Here is a 22,603-nt window from a genome sequence, read left to right as displayed (position 1 = left end):
AGCTCCCACCATTTCTCACTTGAATAATTCCAGAGCCTTCTAACTGGTCTCCCTTCTTCCACCTTGGCCCTGCACCCTGGCATCTCTCCTAATCCCCACCTGTCTCCTAGAGGGATCCTGGTACAAGTCAGATCATGCCATGCCTTGTCTCAGAACCCTCCAATGGCTCCCCACCACCCTGAGTAAAAGTCAGGGTCTTGACAATGACTTCTAAGTCCTGGTCTGCACATGCTCTGCCTATTAGTTCTCTGACTTCATCTTCTACTGCTCTTCTCTTTGTTCACCCCACTCCTGTTGTTCTCCCACATACCCCTGCCTCAGGGCCTTTGCACCATCCTTGGAACGCTTTTCCTCCAAATAACAACATGGCCAGCTCCTTCACTTCTATCAAACCTTGACCCCACTGTCACCCTCTCAGTGAGGGCTGCCTTGATTGCTACATTTAAAATTGCCACCCCCTACACACACACACACACACACACACACACACACAAAACTATTCTCTTTCCTGCTTTATTTTTCTTCATAGCACTTGTCAACCTAAGATATTAACAGACTTAGCTGTTTGCATACAGTCTGTCTCCTTCTTGTTCAAATATAAGTACCTTGATTGAGGGCAGGGACTTTTATCTGTTTTTCTTTTCTTGTTTTTTTAATGTTTTATTTATTTTTGAGGGAGAAAGAGCATGAGCAGGGGAGTGGCAGAGAGAGGGAGACAGAGGATCCAAAGTGGGCTCTGTGCCCAATGTGGGGCTCGAACTCATGGACCACGAGATCACGACCTGACCTGAAGTCAGATGCTCAACTGACCAGGCCACCCAGGTGCCCCCTGTTTTTCTTTTCCTTTCTACTGATGCATCCCCAGTCTCTAGAACAGCAGGTAGGCACTAAATACATAATCCTTAAATGATGAATAACATAGCACTTACCAGACATTATTCAATTTACTGGTTTTCCCTCTTTTTCTCACAACACTGTGAGCATTTTAAAGTCTGAAACTCTGGCCCTACACATTCATATTCTTAACGCCAAACCACTGAGCACAGCACATAAACTTAATAAATGCATGCTGAATGAATGGGAAAAGAGGAGGCAGAGAGAAATGCTAATTTCTGCGAACCTTGGGTTTTTACCAGTTTAACAAGCATTTGTGCAAAGATGAGTAAGATAGTCCCTGCCTGAGAAAAAACGTGCGGTGCGGTGGGAAAGGGACACCGGTGCATATGGACCCGGAAGCAATGATGTAAAAAGGGTCAGGAAAAGAACTAGGATGACAAAAGAGAGAATGGGTGTTGGGAAAGCAACCAAAAGGGGGCAACGTGTAAGTTGGGCTTTGATGGCTGAATATCAGGAGTTGGCCATGCAGACTGAGGGGGCAGGGGAGGAAACAGCCCGATCTCTGTTGCTCACTGCCCGAGGTACGTCTACAGGTTATAAGCTCCTCCAGTGTCGCCCCTTCCTTGCTCTAAGAGGCCTTCCTAGGCAGCTCAGTGCTCAACACACATGAATGAGCAGAACCACTACATTCGCACCCCTCCCCACTCAGAGAAAACTCCGTATCTGACAACAGCGTTACTTGATGGCCCCACTGGCCACCATTTAGGGTAGAAAGAGCAAGGGCCACATCTAAACATGCTTCCCAGTTCCCAGACTCGTCAGTGTCTGACATCTAAGCAGAACCAGACCACTCGAATGACAGCCACTTAGAAACCCAGAGAAAGTGCCATCCCTGGGTTCTGCCAAGACGCAAAGAAGCAAAAATCCATTTAGAAAGTGCTGGAGCTTTCCAACATCAGAGACAAATATGAGAACAGTGCGATGCGTATGTAAATACGGACACTTCTGCCGGAACATTTGAACTGCAGCCCGAGAGTCGGCCCCCTGCAGGGGGGAAGCGGGGCGGCCACAGAGCCCTCAGCTTCTCGGCCGCGGTGGCCAGGGCAGCGGACCGCACAGAAGGTGGCAAAGCCATCCCGGCAAGGAGCGTGGACAGCGCGCCCTCACAGGCCTTTTCATTTTCTGGGGTCTGGGAATTGCCACTGTTGGAACGGGCCTTCTCCCTCCCCATCCTTGAGGACAAACGAGAAGAAGCACATCTTCGCTTTTATCTGCCGCCCGCCTGGCGGCCGGGACTGACCCGGAGAGAGTCCACATACCTGCCGCACACGCTCCTGCTCCCGTCACACCCCCACGCCCCTGGGGCACACACGTGCGCTCTCGCATGCATCTCCCACCACGGCCGTGATTCCCAGTCCCCCCGACGGGGTCCACGCCGCTGGCCCAGAGCCGAGAGCACTCAGGGTGCCGCTAGTCTCATCAAGGCCTGTGCCACACCGGCTCCCCTGCCATCAGAAGAACCTCCCCGGCTCTGCCCAGCACACACACCCGCCAGGGACATGATCCCCGCCTGTGCCGGTCACACCGTGGCCACCTCCTCCCCCGGCCCCCGCCCCCGAGTCCATGGCTTCCCTTCCTGTTATTCTCCGTTCCCCTCAGCCTGCTCTTCTCCCCTCTCCTTTGAGCACCTTTGCAAATGAACCGGCTGCGACATAACACCCGTGTCAGGCCAGCACCTGGAGGGCCAGGAAGGGCCCCAAAGGGCGTTTGGAGTTTCCCACAATGCTCTGGGGCCCAGGCTCATCAGGTGGGAGGACTGCTTTCCTCAGCCCGCCTGGGGGATCACGCGATTGCACCTAACACCAAACTGGAATGATGCCAGTCACAGAACATTCCCTCTCCTCTTTCAGGGCGAGCTTCCTGTTCTCATTAGGAAAAGCCATCATGGTTTGTACATTGAGAATTCAGCCTCAGTCTCTGTTTTCCAGAAGTCTTTTCCAACCCCATTTTTTTCCTGCCCTCAGACATTCCCGGTTTATACCCTTTCCCCAGGATTTTCCCACTTGAGAGCTTTAGCACAAATGGATGCTTCTGCCTGGAACACTCTGTCCCCTAACATTCCCAAGGCTGTCTGCTTCTCCACATTCAAGCCAATACCCAGGTCTCATTCCTGTGCCCTTAACCGTCCCAGCCCCCCCCCCCCCCCCATCACCTTGCTGCTCTGTGGCATGTCCTCATTTGAGTTTCTCCATAGCACTTACCGTGGCCTGAAACAACCCTGTTCTTTGTCTGTTGTCCGTGACTCCCGACTACAACATAAGCTCCATGAGGGCAGGCCTGCTGTCTGACTCATGCACAGCCTTCACCCCAGTGCCCACAACAGCAGCTGGTCCATAGCATGCGCTTCAGTACACATTTGCTGAGTGAATGAATACATTCACGTCAGTCAACGTCTCGAAAACACAAACGGCACCGATGGCCTTTCTCCAGGTCCCCAGAAGACACAAGATGATTCTCAGTATGCGAGTGTTCAGTTCTTGTAGCCCTTTCTGCTCTCTGTATGTTTGGTACGAGGGCCCTGGGGTTCTGATTTTAGGAAAGACTTTAATTCTTGGCTTCTCCAGTACAGATCAGGACTGGCTACTTCAAGAGAGTGACTTCGACAAGGCATGTACCAGATTCCTCCTATCGATACTCTCTTTCTGGCCGCTTCTATCTCAACATTTTACATGTTCTGTTTGTGTCTGCACTTCATGGTGATCTCAGTGTCTCACTGTAAATCATTTGAAAACACAGATATGGAGGCACTATTTCTGGCATCAGAACGTGGGAATTCATCCAATCAACTCCTGGCTTCCACCCAGGCCCACACCCCAATGAGACAGGATTTCTGCCCGACTATGAAAAGGTTTCAGGGGAAATCGCCTCTCTTCTAACTCGTTCCAATGTCTCTTGGCCTTTTTATTCTCCCCTTAAGGGGAATGAAGGCAGCTGCGATCATGCGCCAGGGCTGAAGTGCTTAAGACCAAAGAAGCTGATACGACACCCACGCTGTGCTTACCAACATAGCCCGGGGTGCCACAGGCTGTGGACATCACATCTCCTTTGCCCTCCATTTTCGACAGTCCAAAGTCACTGATCATTATTTTCGATTCCTCGTCTTGACTGTAGTACAAGAGGTTTTCAGGCTAGAAAGAAAAAAAGAAAAAAAAACACTGACAAAGTGTGTTTAAATACGGGTTAATTGTGGGAGACTCACGAAGCCACAAAGCCTAACCACAATTTAAGGATACGCTTGACTCGGGACACAGCGAATGCAGTTAAGAAAGGCCGTGTTCGGGGCGCCTGGGTGGCGCAGTCGGTTAGGCGTCCGACTTCAGCCAGGTCACGATCTCGCGGTCCGGGAGTTCGAGCCCCGCGTCGGGCTCTGGGCCGATGGCTCGGAGCCTGGAGCCTGTTTCCGATTCTGTGTCTCCCTCTCTCTCTGCCCCTCCCCCGTTCATGCTCTGTCTCTCTCTGTCCCAAAAATAAATAAACGTTGAAAAAAAAAATTTTTAAAAAAGAAAGGCCGTGTTTAATAGGAGTGATGAAGGGGACACTGCACAGTTTGGGGCGCTTAGAGGTTTTCAAGAAAAGTGAGTCCCTTTGTCTACTTTCAAAAAGTGAACCATAAATTGGGGCCGCCTAGAGAGCCCCTAAGACTTGTCAATCTATTTCCTGGGTCAGGGGAAAGGGAGTTCCCAGAAATGAAGTCACTTCTGTAGGTGCTCTTCCATTTCCTTGTTCTTTCTTTCTTTTTTTAATGTTTATTTCTGAGAGAGACAGAGACAGAGACAGAGCGACAGTGGGGGAGGGACAGAGAGAGAGGGAGACACAGAATCTGAAGCAGGCTCCAGGCTCCGAGCTGTCAGCACAGAGTCCAATGTGGGGCTTGAACTCACGAACCCTGAGATCATGACCTGAGCAGAAGTTGGACGCTTCACCGACTGAGCCACCCAGGCGTCCCCCACTCCTGCCCCGTTCCTTTTTCCTGACCCCTTTAGCAACCTTTCTCGAACCCAGGGTCTCTCTCCCTGCCCTCCGTAACGGCCCGTGTCCTGTGGCTCTGGTAGATGCGTTGCGTTTTCCCCTTTACTGAGCCAGCTGACCCCTGCTCGCTGGGCTCCCTGGGAAACAGAGGGATGTCATCATGGATGAATCGTGTCCAGAGATCCAGCACTTTGTAGCCACGTGTCCTTAAGTGCCCTGAGCTTCTGGTTGCCTTTTCGGGAAAACATGGGTCGTGGTGGTTCCTCGTTTGCTTCCCTGAATGGGGAAGCCGGAGCTGGATGGAATGGGGAATGCTGGAGCCCAGACGGTAGTAACTCAGGACACATGGCTGAGGCCTGACCACAGCTCCTGTCTCTGCTACAGTTCTGCACAGCAGGGGCACCTCCATGGCAGCTACACAGGAGGGGTAAGGGGAGGCAGACGGGTGGAGCGGGGAGACAATGAAGCTTTATTTGCATAGTGTTTTATGAAAAGTCAAGGTATCATTCTTAGAAAAAAAAAGGGGGGGGTGGAGCTCGTGGAGACCAAGGGAGATGTCCCAGCCTCAGGGCTGCACCTGTCCTGCCCAGGCAGAGCCTGACCACAGAAAGCCTGCCTCAATTAATGATGCTGTCCCTGAGAGACACAATGTTGAGGACGGACACCACTCCTTTCCCCCGACTCAGGAAATTCCAAAGATTTGCCCAGTGAAGAAGCAATCACTTCTCTGATTTACGTTCAACCTTAAAAGAAACACAACAGGGGGCACCTGGGGGGTGGCTCGGTTGGTTAAGCATCTAACTCTTGATTTCGGCTCAGGTCATGATCTCGGGGTCAGTGGGATGGAGTCCTGCATGGGGCTCTGTGCTGACAGTGGGGAGTCTGCTTGTGATTCTCTCTATCTCTGTCTCTCTCTGCCCCTTCCCCACTCACTCTCTCTCTCTCTCTCTCTCTGTCCCCCAAAATAAATAAATACACACATACACACACATACCACACCAGGAGGAATCTGAACTGGGCAAGCCACTTCCCCACAGTTTCCTGTCTGGCTCTCCTCCCATCCCCAAGAGTGATTGAAGCAAGAGTGTCTCTTGTCAGTGGTTTGCGGTGGATCTTTGGTTTCTGAGTTATTGAATTTTACCAACTCCTCTCTCATCTGGTGGTGAGGGCTATTTAGATTTGAGATGGGCCTGGAACTTCTGGATTTTTTAGAATTCACGGGGCAATTCTGAGCTGTAGCCATTACTGTGAGGACATTCTGAGAAGTGTTCAAGACCCATCCCCCTGCCCCGCCTTGACCAAACTATAGTCGGGCTCCCCTGAGCCCTCTTCTAGGCCTCGGTTTTGGCCTTCTGTGTCCTTCCTGTCTTGCTGGGGCTGCAAAGTCCAGTCTTAGCAAGAAACCTGCTAAGTCAGAATAGAGAGAACCCCTCACTCTTGATATCTGGCCAAGCTCTTTACCTTCCACCTTGGATGTTGTTAAAGAAAATGTATTCACACACTTGGTAAAGACAGTAAGGAAGACTTTATTCGGGGGGGACCACTGAATGGGATTCTGCAGTAGGAGAGGAAGAGTGGACTCAAGACCTAATACAACAAGGAAAAGTGGAGATTTATAGCCCAGGATCAGGGTGAGGGTCAGTGAACAGAAAATTACTAAGAGGTGGGGCACCTGGGTGGCTCAGTGGGTTAAGTGCCAACTTCAGCTCAGGTCATGATCTCACGGTTTGGGAGTTCAAGCCCTGTGCTGACAGCTCACAGTCTGGATCCTGCTTCAGATCCTGTGTCTCCCTCTCTCTCTCTCTGCCCCTCTCCCACTCATACTCGGTCTCTCTCAAAAATAAACATTTTACAAAAATTAAAAAAAAAAAAGAAAATTACTAAGAGGGAACATCAAGGGTGGGGGGATTCTGGCTATGCCAATTTCAGAGGATCCTTGCTGAAGGTAGGCCAGGGTGGGCAGATATGAAAGGTGGAAGATAAAGAATTTGATCAGATACCAAGGGTGGGGGATGTTCACCAAAGTGGCTCAGTGGGATTCTTTTTTTTTTTTTTTTTAATATTTGTTTATTTTTGAGAAAGCGCAAGCACGGACAGGCAGAGAGCAGAGACAGAAGATGTGAAGTGGGCCCTGTGCTGACAGCAGTTAGCCCAATACGGGGCTTGAACTCACTAACTGAGAGATCATGACCTGAGCTGAAGTCAGATGCTCAACCCACTGAGCCACCCAGGTGCCCTGGCTCAGTAGGATTCTTGCTCAGCCTAGACTACATGGGCAGAGCCAGTGCACTAAGGACAGAGCCCAGGGATGGAACCTGGTCAGAAGGAAGAGAACCTGGTCAATGGAGAGAGACTGCCAATGTCTAAGTTCTTGGCCAGGCTTTAGGAAGGATCCCTCCATCCTTGATATCCCCTCTTAGTAGGTTTCTATCCACAACCCTCATTCTGGTCAATGGCTATAAGTCCTCACATGCCCTTGATGATTTTGGAGTTGGACCCAATTCTCTCCCCTATTGTGATACCCTTCTTGCAGTAGTCTTAAATAAAGTCTTGTCTTAACAAGTGTCAAAATAACTTTAACAGAACCCAAAAGAAAAAAAAAATACTACCCTTCTCCTAAAATCATAACACAAAAAGGAATGACACTTTACATTCACAGTGACGTCGATCCTGTGGATGAAGCATGAGATTAGAAGAAAATCAAATGCACACTTGAAGGTGCTTTAATGAGTTTGAAAAGAGAATAAAATGGCCCAATCAATAATCAAAATAAGAATAATGCTTAAAAAGCAGGCCAAAATAATCTAATCAAAAGGTGCCTGTGGTTCATGATTTGTCTGAATGTTGAGATCATCCTTTGATGAACAGTAAGGATCTGATCATGGGGGCAGAGAGGACTTTTCTTAAGTTTCTGATTTTTTTTTTCAAGTTTATTTTGAGAGAGGAAGAGCACACACAAGTGTGTGCATGTGCACGTGAGTGGGAGGTGGGGTAGAGAGAAAGGGAGAGAGAGAACCCAAGCAGCCTCCACAATGTCAGCATGGGACTCCTCTCATGAACCATGAGATCATGACCCGAACCCAAATAAAGAATCGGATGCTTAGCTAACTGGGCCACCCAGACGCTCCTTAAGTTTCTGACTTTTAATCTTCCTGTCCCAATGATCTCATGCTCTTAAACAAGGCTGCATCTAGGCAAGAGACTGCATGGAATCAAATATCCCTCCTTTGGGTCAATTACCAAGGAGGGTTAAATCGGCTGGTCATTCACAACTTAGATAGATACTTGTCTACAACCATCTCAAGACTCAGTCAAGGCAGCAGGGCTTTTCTTGAGGGGAGTCAGGCAACAGGAAAGTGGGAGAGAAGACAGGCTCAAGGGCAATCCAGATGGAGGCCCCCAGCTGGCAGTAGGAGTGCTTGGTCAGGTGGGAGGCACAGAGGGCATCTCACAATTCTGCCTGAGGTCCCAAGAGGCCCAGGACTCACCTGAAAAAATATTATTCTTTATTTTGTGACATCGTTGCAAGAGAACTGATGGACAATACTGGAATTGGAAGGTCAATACCAACCCATTAATAGTTCACATACTAAGAGGGGCACCTGGGCGACTCAGTTGGTTAAGTATCTGACTCTTGGTTTTGGCTCAGGTCATGATCTCAAGGTTTGTAAGTTCAAGCTCCACATCAGACTCCATGCTGACAGTGCAGAGCCTGCTTGGGATTCTCTCTCTCCCTTCCTCTCTCTCTGACCCTCCCTTGCTGTGCTCTCTCTCTCTCTCAAAATAAATAGACTTTTTAAAAAGTTCACATAACAATCTTTAATTAAAAAAAATTTTTAATGTTTATTCATTTTTGAGAGAGACAGAGAGACAGAGTGCAAGCAGGGAAGGAGCAGAGAGAGAGAGGAACACAGAATCTGAACCAGGCTCCAGGTTCTGAGCTGTCAGCACAGAGCCTGACGTGGGTGGGGCTCAATCTCCAGAACTGTGAGATCATGACCTAAGCCAAAGTTGGACGCTTAACCAACTGAGCCACCCAGGTGCCCCAACAGGCTTTTAAAAGATCTGAATCAACACTTCCTATAACGTTTATATTATACATAATCACCCTCCTAATCCAGTGATTCTCAACTGGGGGCAATTTGGCATCCCAGGGGGACATTTGGCAATGTCTTTGGTTGTCACAACTGCAGGAGTCTATGGGCATCTAGTGGGTAGCAGTCAGGGATGTGGCTACACATCCAACAATGCATAGAACAGCCCCCCACGGCAAAGGACACACTGCAGGGGCTGAGAAGCCCTGTCCTAATCTGAGGGGTCAGTTAGTGGGCACATCCTGTCTGTCTCTCATTATCTCTAGTAGCTTCCTGGGGCAAGACGACACAAAAGTACCTTGCCGGAGGGAGGTGGAGGTGTATTCGCAGGGGCATGGCGGTATCCCAGACTGCGACCTAATCTTATATTAGTCTGATCATGTTCTCTATTGCTCTGACCTGGATCATACAGTTTGTTTTCATTTTCTAAGATATTTGTGAAAATTTACTATCCCATCCCCAACTCCTGCCACGTAGGTCAAACTCCCTTGTGCCTCTGAAAAGCAATGACGAACAGTCCTAACATGGCAATGTTCTCTCTGCGGGGACAAGCCTGGCGTTCTCACAGCTGCACCAGCTGGGAGCTACAAGCACTTCTCTGAAAGCGCCATGTGGGCGTAGGCAGCTATAACTCCTGCACAGCCCATCTGCCTTTCGAAGGGGGAATAAACACAGTCACGCATAACATGGCCCCTCTAGGAATGTCATCTGCGTGGGAATTATTTCTATCAAGTACACACAGCCAGCGCATCGCATCACACCTCTGTGGTCATCGCACTAACTTGTTCAGAGACCTGCCTCCTGTGTTCTGGAAGCAGAGAATCGGCATTTGGTGAGGGCACAAGAGAGCAGAGCAGGCACAGAGGCGCCAAGTGGGCTTAGTGAGCCCTTACTTAGCCCGGGAAAGGACCTCTGGGTCCTGAAGATTAGCTAATTTGTGCCCACAGCCATTTCAGCCATCAAGAAGCCTGCAAAGGGCAAAGTCTGTAAGGACCCCATCGACATTCACAAACACCCTTGTCCGGAAGTCCTCCACAAGTAATCCCAGGGCAACATCAGGATCACCTAGAAATCCCTTAGAAATGCACATTCCCAGGCCCACTGCAGACCTATAGAATCGGAACCTCTGGGGTGGGGCAAGCAATGGCCCTCCAGACAATTCTGATGCAGGCTAACATTTGGGAGCCACTATTCTGGTTGCTGGAAAATAATATAGAGAAGAGAAAACTTTACAGTGAGACCTTATGAAGAGAAAAGCTACACCATGTTATACCTTCACACCCAGTACTAGATAACGGGCAGATGCCGAAATTCTGTTTTAACAAATGTTTATGGTTTGTTCTTTAATTGATTTAGATTTCACACAGTCACGCACAGCATGGCTTCAGTACATTATAATCCCGTGTTTTTGATATGAGCAGCAGGTATGTGGGCTGGGGTGGAGTTTCTATCTTGACAGGTGCAGGGAGCCCTGGGGCCTGGACCTGTGTCCGCTGTCGAATGAAGCCACATTACAGCCTTGGTGAACAATGTTGCCTTTTGCTGTTCTTCAAATCAATGTGTTCGATATCTACTCTTGATAGCATATGTTGGATATCTGCCCTTTGGTATCTATACTGATCCGGGGAGGGATGTGATGCCAAGATGCCCAAGTAAGGCCCAGGTCCTTCACCCAGTACTACTGGGTGAAGGGTCAGTATGCCAACACCTCATCAAGGACAAGTAAGACTGGGGCGCCTGGGTGGCTCGGTGGGTTAAGCATCCAACTTCGGCTCAGGTCATGATCTCCCAGTTTGTGAGTGTGAGGCCCGCATCCGGCTCTCTGCTATCAGCATAGAGGCCACTTCAGATCCTCTGTTCCCTCCTCACTCTCTGCCCCTCCTCTGTTCTATCTCTCTCTAAAATAAATAAACGTTAAAATAATCTTTTATACAAAAAAAAAAAAAAAAAGAACAGGTAAGCCTGTGACCTACAGGACGCTGGGGGATGGCTGTGATTGTAGGTCGTTTAACCCATCTTTCCCAATAACCTTCCATTTCCTTTCTCATGTTATGCCCTCCACTTACTTGCTCCCTTTCTTTCACACAGTGTACTGTGCTGAAATGGGGCCAGAACTGGGAGAACACTGTGAAAAACAGTATTGGGAGAAGGGTTATCATGGCCTCTGTGTCTTGAACAAAATTACCCTTCAGGTGGGCTTGAAGCAATACACAACCTATCTCCCTGTGGCCCTTTGGCTGCATAGCAGTTATAAAATCTCCCAAATGGTGGCCAGCCCCTCATCATCTTTCAAGCTACCTCTGGCTCCCAATGGCCCTGACAACTAACAACACAAATGCCTCCCATTCATTCCACCCATATCTCCATCACGGCAACCTCAGCCATCTTCTGGAGCCAATCCCCTTGGACAGGTGTACTGTGGGTAGAAGAGCTGCTGGAGGATGTTGCTAGGTGACCGCCTTACCTTGAGGTCCCTGTGGACAATGCCCATTCTATGGAGATAGTAGACAGCATCCAAGACCTGGCGGATGAGGGTGCTGGCATCTTTCTCTGTGTAAAATCCTTTCTCCACTATCCGATCAAACAGCTCTCCACCGGATACGCTGTTGTTGTTTAAAAAAAAAAAAAGAAAGAAAGAAATAAGAAGTTTGAGAGGACCTGTTGAATTGTTCAGGGAAAGCCATCATTTAAGAGATGTCAATATGACAGAAGAACCAAATTGGCTTCCAAAAATATTCATTTTCAGATTTAGGTTTTGCCCCATCTATGCCCCAGAAGCTATACCAGGGAAGTGTTTCTATTTCACGATGGTATAAGCATCCAGAATGAAATAAAGAGAATAAAAATAAACCAGGACCCATGGACTAGCCCGGCCTGAGAAGTCTTCTGGTCTTTGCATCCATCCTGCTATGACAATGTAAAGTCAGAATAACTTTCCAGAACATTGGCATCATCAGATGTAGGGGGGTGATGGATAGGATGCCTCCTTTGCATAAGAGAATATCCTTAAAGGTCTGGAAGGATAGGGGGTATGGGGGGCAGTGTTGTGGGCAAAGCAGTAAACAGCCAACAGGATGTTGGGCTCTTGACCAAGTTCCACCCCTAATATGCTGAAGGCATGGGCATTCCTTGAATCTTTGGACCTCAGTCTTTTTATCCGTAAAATAAGGGGGTTAACTTAGTCAACCATATCCAACACTGGCTTTCAGAACCTGAAAGCTAATTGTCATTTACAAAAGAAAGAAAGAAGAATGACACCCCATTACATCATCTGCACTGGTTTTTTTGGTGACAATATTTAATTTTAATTTGCTTTGAGTTTCACATTGCACTTAACGTTTTCTTCGTGTTTATTATTTATTGCCTAGGTTGTCAAAAGTCAAAATGCCCTGGAGGGCGACCCTTATAGCCCCCTTCAGCTCTGATAGTTAATGCTGCTCTGGGTTTAACAAAGTGACAGAATCATACAATTCTGAATAGGAACAATTGAACACTTTAGCCTTCAAATTCTTAGAACATATACTTCTCTAAGAAAAACAGTGCTTCTTTCAGATAATTAAGCCATCTTGAATATTAGCTTCAAGAGATATATTAATACTATTCTCTTTTATAAAAAGAAACAGAATTTCCAAAAACAAAATGAAGACTTATTTGAAATATTAAACTCATAAAACAGTTTCACAAACCACTTTTTCAGCTTTAAGAGATGTAGTATAAGCCATGCCCTAGCAGTAACACACCCACACATACACAAACACATGAAGCTAGGACTCATTTTCTGCAATTCATGACAATTAATGTGCAATATCTGATCCATCAAAACCTTCCTCTTAAAAAGCCAACAAAGAAAACCAATTATGGCTATAAAAGGCCTAGGTGTTCGAGTCTCTCCCATTACCTAGAGTCATTCTAAGCGATGTTGTGCTTGGATAATGTCTCGTTTCCAAAGCAAATAGCAATCGAAATAAGAAAAGGAAAGATGCTCAGGAGAAATAAGAAGCAATTCAAAGAGTGAAAAGAAATGGAAACATCAGGGGAGAAACTACCTTTTGATGACCGGGTTGTCCAAATGGTCCAATCCTTAAGGAAACCAAAATCCCAAGACATCCCCTCTTAGCAGCTATACATCAAGCTCTCCCCAGTCTTCATGTTTCTAGACGCTTCATGCAATGAGCTTCAGTGGAAGAACTCTGAAGACCTTGAGGATGTACTCTGAAGACGCCCAGCTGCCAGGGCAAGGGGGAACCTGTGCACATTCACCTGGAGGCATTCACTTCAGGTGATGATCTGTTCAAGCATTCATTTAAGATTTACTGGGTGCCCACTATGTGCCACCTACCATGAACCACAGGTGCCAATCAAGGCAGCAGCAGTTGTGAAGAAGGAAAGGTCTGTTTTGATCGTGCCCCTCCTCATTCTCCACCATTGGCCCACCTTCCAATAATGGCTCCCCTTCTGAGTGTTCCAGTGCTTTCTTACCACTGGTTCTGCTCACACCCTCTGCTCTGCAGGCTACCAGAAGACCTCAGGCAAGAATGTGCACCCCTTCCTCTACCCCTGCCTCCCGCCCTTGTTACCCTATGACCCACCTTTACCAGATTCCCTCCTTCAAAACTGATCTTTCCTGCTTCCCATTCTCTCAAAGTCCTCTTTTCTCCAATGTGATAAGTAAGGTATTAACAGAGGCTATTGAATCAAATACTTGTACCCTGATAGGGCAGCCATGCAGTAAGAATGGAAGCATCAGAGTTGAAGGGTAAGGTCCAGCTATAGCATGTACTGTCACAGCCTCAATGCTCCGCACATTTGCTATTTCACTTCTGAAAGTTCAAACGGCACCAGGGTTTCATCGTTCTGAACACTGCTCAGAAAGTATTTGGTTTCCTTAGAAACCAAGGCACCGGAGAGAAGTCTAAACACTTGCCAAAACATAACAATACTCATAAAAATGTCTTAAAACTTGCAAATCGCTTTATACTCTTCAAAAATCTCCTTAAGCATACACTTTGAATGGCTACTGTTACAGACTGAATGTTTATGCCCACCCCACCCCCCATATTCATATGTCAAAGCCCTACCCCCCAGTGTGATGGTATTTGAAGACAGGGGCCTTTGGCAGGTATTTAGTTTAAATTTTTTTAATGTTTATTTATTTTTGAGACAGAGAGAGACAGGGAATGAGTATGGGAGGGGCAGACAGAGAGGGAGACACAGAATCTGAAGCAGGCTCCAGGCTCTGAGCTGTCAGCACAGAGCCTGATGCAGGGCTCAAACTCACGAACCATGAGATCATGACCTGAGCCAAAGTCGGACGCTTAACCGACTGAGCCACCCAGTGCCCCGGCAGGTATTTAGTTTAGATGCGGTCATGAGAGTGGGGTCCCCATGAAGGGATCAGCGTCGTTATGAGAAGAGAAATCAGAAAGCCCAGTCCAGTTCTCTCCCCTCTTCTCCCTCTATCCCTCTCTCTCTCCTCTGTTCTCCCACCCCCACCCCCTCTGCCATGTGAGGACACAGCAAGGAGAAGGCCATCTGCAAGTCAGGAAGAGAGTCCTTAAAAGGAACCACATCAGTTGGCACCTTGAGCTTGGATATGTCAGACTCCAGAACTGTGAGAAATACATGTCTGTCATTTACGCTGCCCTGTTTCCAGTATTTTGTTATGGCAGCCTGAGCTAAGACACCTGCTTATTTCGAAAGCCATTTGTGAACAACCAGAATCCCAGACTCGCTGATGGGGAAATAAGTTTGGAAGAGTGGCGAGGGGGGGGGGGTGTCTCATTTTCAGGCCCCCGGATCATGAGGAGGTGGGTTGACGGGCTGCTGAGCTGACAGGCTGGTTTCTTGAATCAAAACCCTTCTCCAGCAAGTTTCCCAAGGGCAAGGGTTAAAGCTCCATGTTAGAAATGGAGTTCTCCAATGACAGCCTGCCAGGCATCAGAATGGAGTTAGAAGGGGAGCGGTCAGGTGACTGGGGAAAGGGAGGAGAACCATCATGATGGATGGTTCCACAAGTAAAATTAATTAATGGTGGCTCTGGGAGAGAGGTTCACTGGGGGATGTCCATGTAGAAAGAGACTGGCTATTCAAGATTAAGGGAGAGGACAGAGATCATTAAAAAATCTCTACTCTTCTCAATTTAAATTTTGACATTAATTAATTTTTAGTATTTTAAGGTTTATTTATTTATTTTGAGAGAGAGAGAGAGAGAGAGAGGCAGAGAGGAGACACAGAGAGACAGAGAACCCCAAGCAGGTTCCATGCTGTCAGCACGGAGCCTGACGTGGGTCTCGATTTCTTGATTTCATGAACCGTGAGATCACAACCTGAGCTGAAATCAAGAGTCTTACACTGAACCGACTGAGCCACCCAGGCACCCCATAAATTTTGACATTAATTTACAGCAACCTGCCTTTGCGTTGAACTTGGGTTTGCTCAGTCTCTGATCTTCCTTGCTTATCACATTGTATGGCTATCACTGCATGTGAATTTTAAATACGCAAATACGAAATATTTTGATGTCATAGCCTCAACAAAATTCAGGTTATTTGCAAAATTTTAAGTAACACGAATCTCCTCACATTAAAAAATCATTGTCAAGAAACATAATTTCAAAGTCGCTGGATCAAGTACACTGCAAGTTCTGATTCCACTGTGGCGCACACACCCATACAGCGACGGGACCTGGTCAGCGTATCATGCTCTATTGTTAGTACCGGATAGACTGCGCTGTTCTTTCCATGCACTTGAACTTCTCCATGTAGTTTCCACAGATGTTATCCCGTTGTTTTAAAATTCACTGCTAATTATAATTTAAAATGTTTTCTTATCTTATAACAATATCTACACGTTTGTTAAAAGACAGCACTTGTGCTAATGCTGACACATGGGCTCCAAAAACCTATTCCTCTAGAAGTTAGGTATAATGAAATATGAAGAAGGCTGAAGGAAACCAGAATGTCACCCCAAAACATGCCTCCTTGCCATAAAATATATTCTGAGCAATTAAGCAGGAGATGTAGGAAAAAGTTCCCCCTTTTTGGTCTAAAGGCAAGAAATAAGTTCTCCTTTTACTGGAGACATACTCTATCAGCCCACAGACTGCACCAGAGGAATATGGCAACAATCCTCATTCAACTTCTCCCAAGTCTCTCTACCATTTACTGCCCCCAGCCCAAACTCCTTTGTTCCTGTCAAATCTTCACAAATACTGTTTGTGTAAAAGGTTACAAAGGCTTCAGGCTCTGATCACTCCCCCGGGTGAAGGATGTCAAGTACCTGCAAAAGTTCATTAACGGGTGTTGGCTTTCCTCCCCCTCATCTGTCTTTGTCAGGTTCATCTACAGAGCTGGCCAGGGACCCTACCAGGGTCAAGGAAAACTTTTTCTCCCTCTCAAAAGCCAAACAGTATAGGGCTGTGCTGTTAATTTTAGCGAGGGCTCTGAGAAATCTTCCCAGTAATGCTAGGATCATTAAAAAGCAGTGTTATAGCTAATATGCCTTGAAATTCAGAAAGACTGTCACATAACTAGGCAGTGATCGTGGAAAAGAGCCAGGGCCATGGTTACAAAGCAAGATGGCCTTTGTGTGCCCCAGAGCAAGGCTGGTTATAAATGTGTTTCTCCAGAACCATCTCCCCCATTCACATTTAGTCCTAAGAAGATAGTCTTGAAACAAGCAGGCTGTAATTGAGTGAGGCTAGAAGTGAAGCATTTTTTGACTGTGAGACCCCAAGGTCCAGATGGCAGATGTGTCTGTTTTTTCACCCAGCCTGGAGAAAGAAAGGCCTATCTTCCCGGCCCTTTCCTCAATTAAGTCCTGGCTTGGCGGTGCCTGGGATTTCCCTCCTCCCACACAGGGCAGCAGTCCGGCTCCTGGGCCTTCGCTCTTAATCCTCACCGCTTCCCTTGGCTTTGGTACCCACACATCCTGCTCCTGGGGGCAGTCTCCCAGCCACTCTGGGAAGATTAAGGGTTTATTTCATGCAACCTCTTTTCTCTGTATTTCCTCTTTCGACAAATCCTACTCTAATAATAAAAACATCTTTTTTCATAGAATTCAGTTTCCCAATATCTTCCTGGCTCAGTCTGTTCAGAAAATTCCAAAACACAAACACATGCCTCTCCACCTTCACGGACCGGATCAGTGTAACTCCTTAGGTGCCATTATCCTTTGATTCTGGCCGTTTTGCCTTCTCAATGTCAGGGTGTTATGGACTGGCTTGTATTCCACAGCCCAGCTTCAGATGTGCAAGTCCTAATCCCCAGTATATATCTCAGAGGTGACTGTATTTGGAGATGGGGTCTTTAAAGAGATAAAAGTTAAAAAAGGTCATATGGTTCCAATATGACTGGTGTCCTTATGAGAGAGAGAGAGCGCAGAATATGAGCACACAGTGACAAGACTATGAGGACACATGGTAAGAAGGTGGCTGTAAGCCAAGGAGAGAGGCCTCTGGAAAAACCGAATCTGCCAAGACCCTGATCTCAGGCTCCCAGCCTCCAAAAGTGTGAGAAAATTAGTTTTTGCTGTTTAAGCTCCCTAGTCTGTGGTATTTTTGTTACAGCATCCCTAGCAAACTAAAGACTGGGGAATATAAAGGGTATCCCATAACCATGTGGGGGATCTCTGAATTAGATTCCCTTCAAATTGTTTTCAAGATTAATGGGCAGGGTGGGGGGGGGCAGTTTCTTCTACTGTATTTGCATTCTATGCTTTCTTTATTCACCAAATCATCAAATAATCTTGCATCAAACCAGATGATATGTTGCCCCTGTTTCCAAGGGGCACAGAGGGCAGTGTGGCCCGGGGTGGGGTGGGGACTAAGGTACACAGACAAGTAAAGCACAGTGTAGACAGTTCCGACATTGTGGGGTAGGGGGCAATGAAGGTGCTTTGGAAAACCACAGAAAGACATGTAGAAGGGCCCAGGGGCAGGGCTGAAAGAGGAGAATCTGAGCTGTCTTAAAGAAGGGGTGATATTTAGTCCAGTGGAGAAAAACCCAGGGGGCAGGAAGAGCCCAGTAACTTGAATTATCATGAAAGGAGTCTTTGGTGAACTAAGTATCTTCTGGGGAATACAGTCAGTGAAAGAAGTGTTGACTGAGCACCTCCGATAAGCCCAGCACTTGGCAGCAGTGTTAGTCTGTATCTGGGCAGCTACAGAAGCCCAGGTTGACAAGTCAGACCACTAGCGAGCAAGGACTTGCCAAGCCCCGACCCTGGCTGGATGACCACAGGACATTGTGGAGGGGAGAGATCTGTGATCACAGGAGGTGGCCTGCAGAACAGGTCCTAACTTCCCTTCTGCCTCCAGAGGCCAGCACAATGTTGTCTGCACTGCAGAAAAAAGGATTCCTGGAGGCAGGGCAGACAGGAGAGACCCGGAGTCAAGAGCAAGGGCCTGGCAGGCGGAAGAAAAGGGTAGAGGCAGGAAGGAACCATGTCCGTGAAGAAGCCTCACTTATCTAGAAAATGCAACTGGTGAGGATGAAGTCAAACCATAAAGGATTCTGAAAATCAAGCAGTGGACCTGGAAGGGCTGCATGGGAAGACAGCAAATTCTTAGCTGCCTGGGATCTAAGGTAACCCACTTCTGAAAGGGATGCTACTGAGGGAGTTACCATCTGTGGATGTGGGTGTGAGGTGAGGGGCATCTTGGGACAAGGGTCCTTCCTAAGGCGTGCATACTGTCTTCCAACGAAGGTCTGCTTCTAGATTCTCAGTCCAGCAGGCTTCCTGCCACCATCCTCCAAATCCATGTTGTGCTGTGCTCACAAGAGCAAACCCATCCTCCAAGTCCATGTTGGCCCGGTTCTGCAGTGTGCACTGATTTCCCACCCACCCAGGCAACAACTTCCATTGTTTTCCAAGGGGTCTCAGGGATTCCTTGGAATCATCTTCCTCTGTTTCCAACTAGCCCCTTTGGTTCCCAGCTGGCTCCCCCTCAAGGCAGGCCAGGGAAAGTGTAGTTATAGCCAAAACCATAGATAAGAAACAATTGGAGGCATTTTAATTTTGTATGGGAAACTCATTTGCTGAGACCCTGATAAAGAAATTCTACTTTTGCATTACTCATGAGAAAAGGACAAAAGGATTTCTTAAGAAATTATTAGCATGTTCAAGTTTTCAAGAGAAAATAATTCATCTGTTTTAACTCGAAGCACCTGCTCACATTTCAAAAAAGATAAAAGATAATTACAAATCATTTTTAGTTTTTTGTATTCTGAGAGGGCAAAGCATGTCTCATTCCACTTGAGTCCCCAGTATCTTGGACTATTATATTCCAGCGGGGGAAGAAGAGAAAGAAAAATAAATAAATCAACAACTAAACAAATATTAACCATTCACAGAGTCCATAATGGTGTGCAGAGAACTGAAAGCAGCCTGAGATGAGCGGTGTAGACACTTGTGAGTGGGCTCCAGCATGGACGGCAGGAAACAGCCGGCCAAGTGACCATGTAGGGGAAGAGCTTCTGGGCAAAGAGCAAAGAGCTTCTGAGCCAGTCCTAAGATCCTAGGACAGGAAAGGTCTTACAATATTTGGGGACCAAAATGGAGGTCAGCAGTGCAGCAGAGACCAGAATCTGGTGGGCAATGGGTAGAATGATTGAGATAGAGGAAGGCCCAGATCACGTGGGGCCATGTGTTATGGATTGAATGCTTGTGCCCCTCCTCTCCTCAATTCACATGTTGAAATCCAATACCCAATGTGATGGTATTTGGGGGGTGGGGCCTGTGGGAGATAATTAGGCTATGAGGGTGGAGCCCACACAAATGGGATTAGTGCCCTTATAAGAGAGCCTCAGAGAAGTAGCTTGCCTATCTCTGCCCTGTGAGGATCCAACAAGAAGCTGGCAGTCTACAATCTGGAATAGGGCTCTCACTAGCACCGGATCATGCTGGCTTTCCGATCTGGGTCTTCCAGGCTCACAAATGGTGAGACATAAGTTTCTGTTATTTATAAGCCACCTGTCTATGGTACTTTGTAATGGCAGCCCAAATGGACTAAGGCACCATTCAAACTAATATTCAAATGGGGTGTGTTTATTCTAGGTTTAGTAAGAAATCATTAGAAGGTTTTCCGTTGAGGGAGAGGTGAACCTATATTTTTTAATGATCACTCCGGCTGCTATGTGGACAATGGGTTGTAGAGGTAAGAGTAGAGCTGGCAGATCACTGAGGAGCTGCTGAAAGCATCCAGATGAGAGAGGACAGTGGCTCAGCCTGGGGAACATTGGAAATGGACAGAAGTGGACACACGTGGGGTATGTTCTGGAAACACAGTAGACAGGACTCACTGATGAGGTTGACGTGGGGCATGCAGGAAGGAGACGGATCAAGAATGCCTCCTAGGGGCGCCTGGGTGGCTCAACTGGTTAAGCAGCCGACTTTGGCTCAGGTCTTGATCTCACAGTTTGTGAGTTCAAGTCCCAACATCAGGCCCTTTGCTGACAGCTCAGAGCCTGGAGCCTGCTTCAGATCTGTGTCTCCCCCTCTCTCTGCCCCTCCCTAGCTCGCACTCTGTCTCTCTCAAAAACAAATAAATGTTTAAAAAATTAAAAAAAAAGAATGCCTCCTAGATTTTTGACTTGAGGAACATCTAGATGGTACTGCCATTATTTGAAATGGGGGACCCTGGTGAAAGAAAAGGTTTGGAAGGGTAAGAACAACTAGGGCAGCAATGACCACCAGATCTTCCCACAATGATGGAAGGCTCTTTCCCTGCAATATCCAATATGGTAGTCACTAGTTTCAGGAGGCTATTGTGCATTTGAAATATTGCTAGCACACTTGAAGAACTGCCTTTTACATTTAACTTTAGTTAATGTAAATAGCCACATGGCCCTACCACGTTGGATAGCTCGGACCTAGAGCCTTGAGTACAATATGTGACGCCTTGAGTACAAACCTGAGGCGCCTTTTGGAGGAAGATGTCAAGCAGGTAGCCGTGGATACAAGCCTGAAGTTCGGGGGAAAGATCAAGGCTAGAGTTTAAGATTAACAAGTCATCAGCACGGAGATGGTCCCCAAAGCCAAGAGGCTAGATGTGACCAACCCCGGAAAGACTGCAGTTGGATAAGAGAAGGATGTCTGAGCACTGGGAATACAGACATCCAGATAAAGCAGAGTCAGCAAAGGACCAGACAGAGAGGTAGGAAGCAAAGGAGGACAGTGTGGTACCATGGAAATCAAAGAGGAGGGTCTGAGAGATCAAGCACCATGAAGACATAGAAATACTCGTTGCACTATGCAAGATGAAGGCCAGGGAAGGAGGCGGAGAGCCGAGGGTCACGGGCGTATGAGGCAGCCTCCAGACTACGGGACTGGAGATGTAGGAGACACGGAGAAGAGAAGGTACCCAGGACTGGGCCCTCTGAGCCTCGTTTTTCTCCTTTATAAAAGGGGGAACTATGTTTGCTTTGAGAAGTGAGACAATGCAAGGAAATCCCAAGGGAGACTCTTGGCATGCTTCACTGTCTTGTAAATGTCACTGCCTTCTCCCCTCCCACTGAGGACCTCGGGCAGGTGCAAGCCAGTGGCTGCCAATGCCATCCACATGTGGCAGCTGCCAGGAGCAGAGCTGCCACCAGAGGAAGGTGGCACAGGGCCCTTGGTTCTCTGGACAGAAGAACACTTGCTCTTCTCTGCTCCCCACAGATGTGTGGGGGATTTGGGGAAATACTCATGACCTTGATTAGGATGGAAACTTGTGAAAATTTAAGCCTGATTACATAATCTCACAGTTTAGTATTGTGGCTCCTTCTGCCTTAGTTATCTTCCTCTAACCTTATATAAAGAGGATCCTCAAGGGGACGGTCAGAATGCTACCAACCTAGCATGGCACAATTCCTGAGACGTTCCAGGTTAGTCGAGCAGTAACTGACATGCGGTAGCCCCACATAGTGACCTTCTGGTAGAACACGCACACGCAGCATGAGCTTTGTATTAACAGATATTCTTGAATGTTTTAATTACAGTTTTTTAGAAAAATTCTGCCATGAATTGTTTGACTATTACACACTGGCTTTCCAGAATTAGCTCCAATTAGGAAGATTTTACTTGGCAATGCATTTTTCTGTTATAATTTTTCTAGTATTAAAATAGCTTTGCATTCCTGGAGCAGTAAAGTCTGAAAGAGGCAGATGATGGCTCTGGAATAGGTCTAGGAACACAGCTTGGTTACAGATAGTCCATAAATTGCTAAGTCCCGTGTAGGGAGTGGCCACTGGGCTGTAGGCACATCTTTGTCTATCTTGGATAAGGGACTATGTTCAAAGCCGATGGAGAGCAACTATGTACTTTCATACATGCTCAGAGATTCAGAATCTGAAGGCAACTGGGTAAGACCCTGATTTTATGACAAGCCTAAGTGCATTTCATTCATTCATTTATAGAGAGAGAGAGAGAGAGGCAGGGAGGGACAGAAAGAGGGAGAGAGAGAATCCCAAGCAGGCCTCTGCACTGCCAGTGCAGAGCTCCATGCAGGGCTTGAATCCAGCAACCATGAGATCATGACCTGAACTGAAGTCAAGAGTCAGATGCTTAACTGACTGGGCCATCCAGGTGCCCCTAAAGATGGTATCTTAAATTCTTTTTTTTGTTTTTCTACTTCTCATGAAGTTCATTATATATATTTATAT

General features: G+C 47.2%; 1 protein-coding gene across 3 annotated transcripts in view; it reads right to left on the bottom strand.

Moving 5' to 3' along the window:
- CAMK1D (calcium/calmodulin dependent protein kinase ID) overlaps positions 1–22,603 on the bottom strand; it is a 425,521-nt gene that overhangs the window by 49,879 nt on the left and 353,039 nt on the right. For all 3 annotated transcript variants that reach the window (XM_030323251.1, XM_030323252.1, XM_030323250.1), the window contains 2 exons: positions 11,425–11,563; positions 3,899–4,025 (listed from right to left, as the gene is read on the bottom strand). In XM_030323251.1, the coding sequence (XP_030179111.1) occupies positions 3,899–4,025; positions 11,425–11,563 (266 nt within the window). The remainder of the gene's footprint in view (positions 1–3,898; positions 4,026–11,424; positions 11,564–22,603) is intronic.

Source organism: Lynx canadensis, chromosome B4 (assembly GCF_007474595.2).
Source record: "Lynx canadensis isolate LIC74 chromosome B4, mLynCan4.pri.v2, whole genome shotgun sequence".
Lineage (NCBI taxonomy): Eukaryota > Metazoa > Chordata > Mammalia > Carnivora > Felidae > Lynx > Lynx canadensis.
The sequence above is the reverse complement of the archived record's forward strand: the minus strand, read 5'-3'. Positions and strand labels throughout refer to the sequence as shown.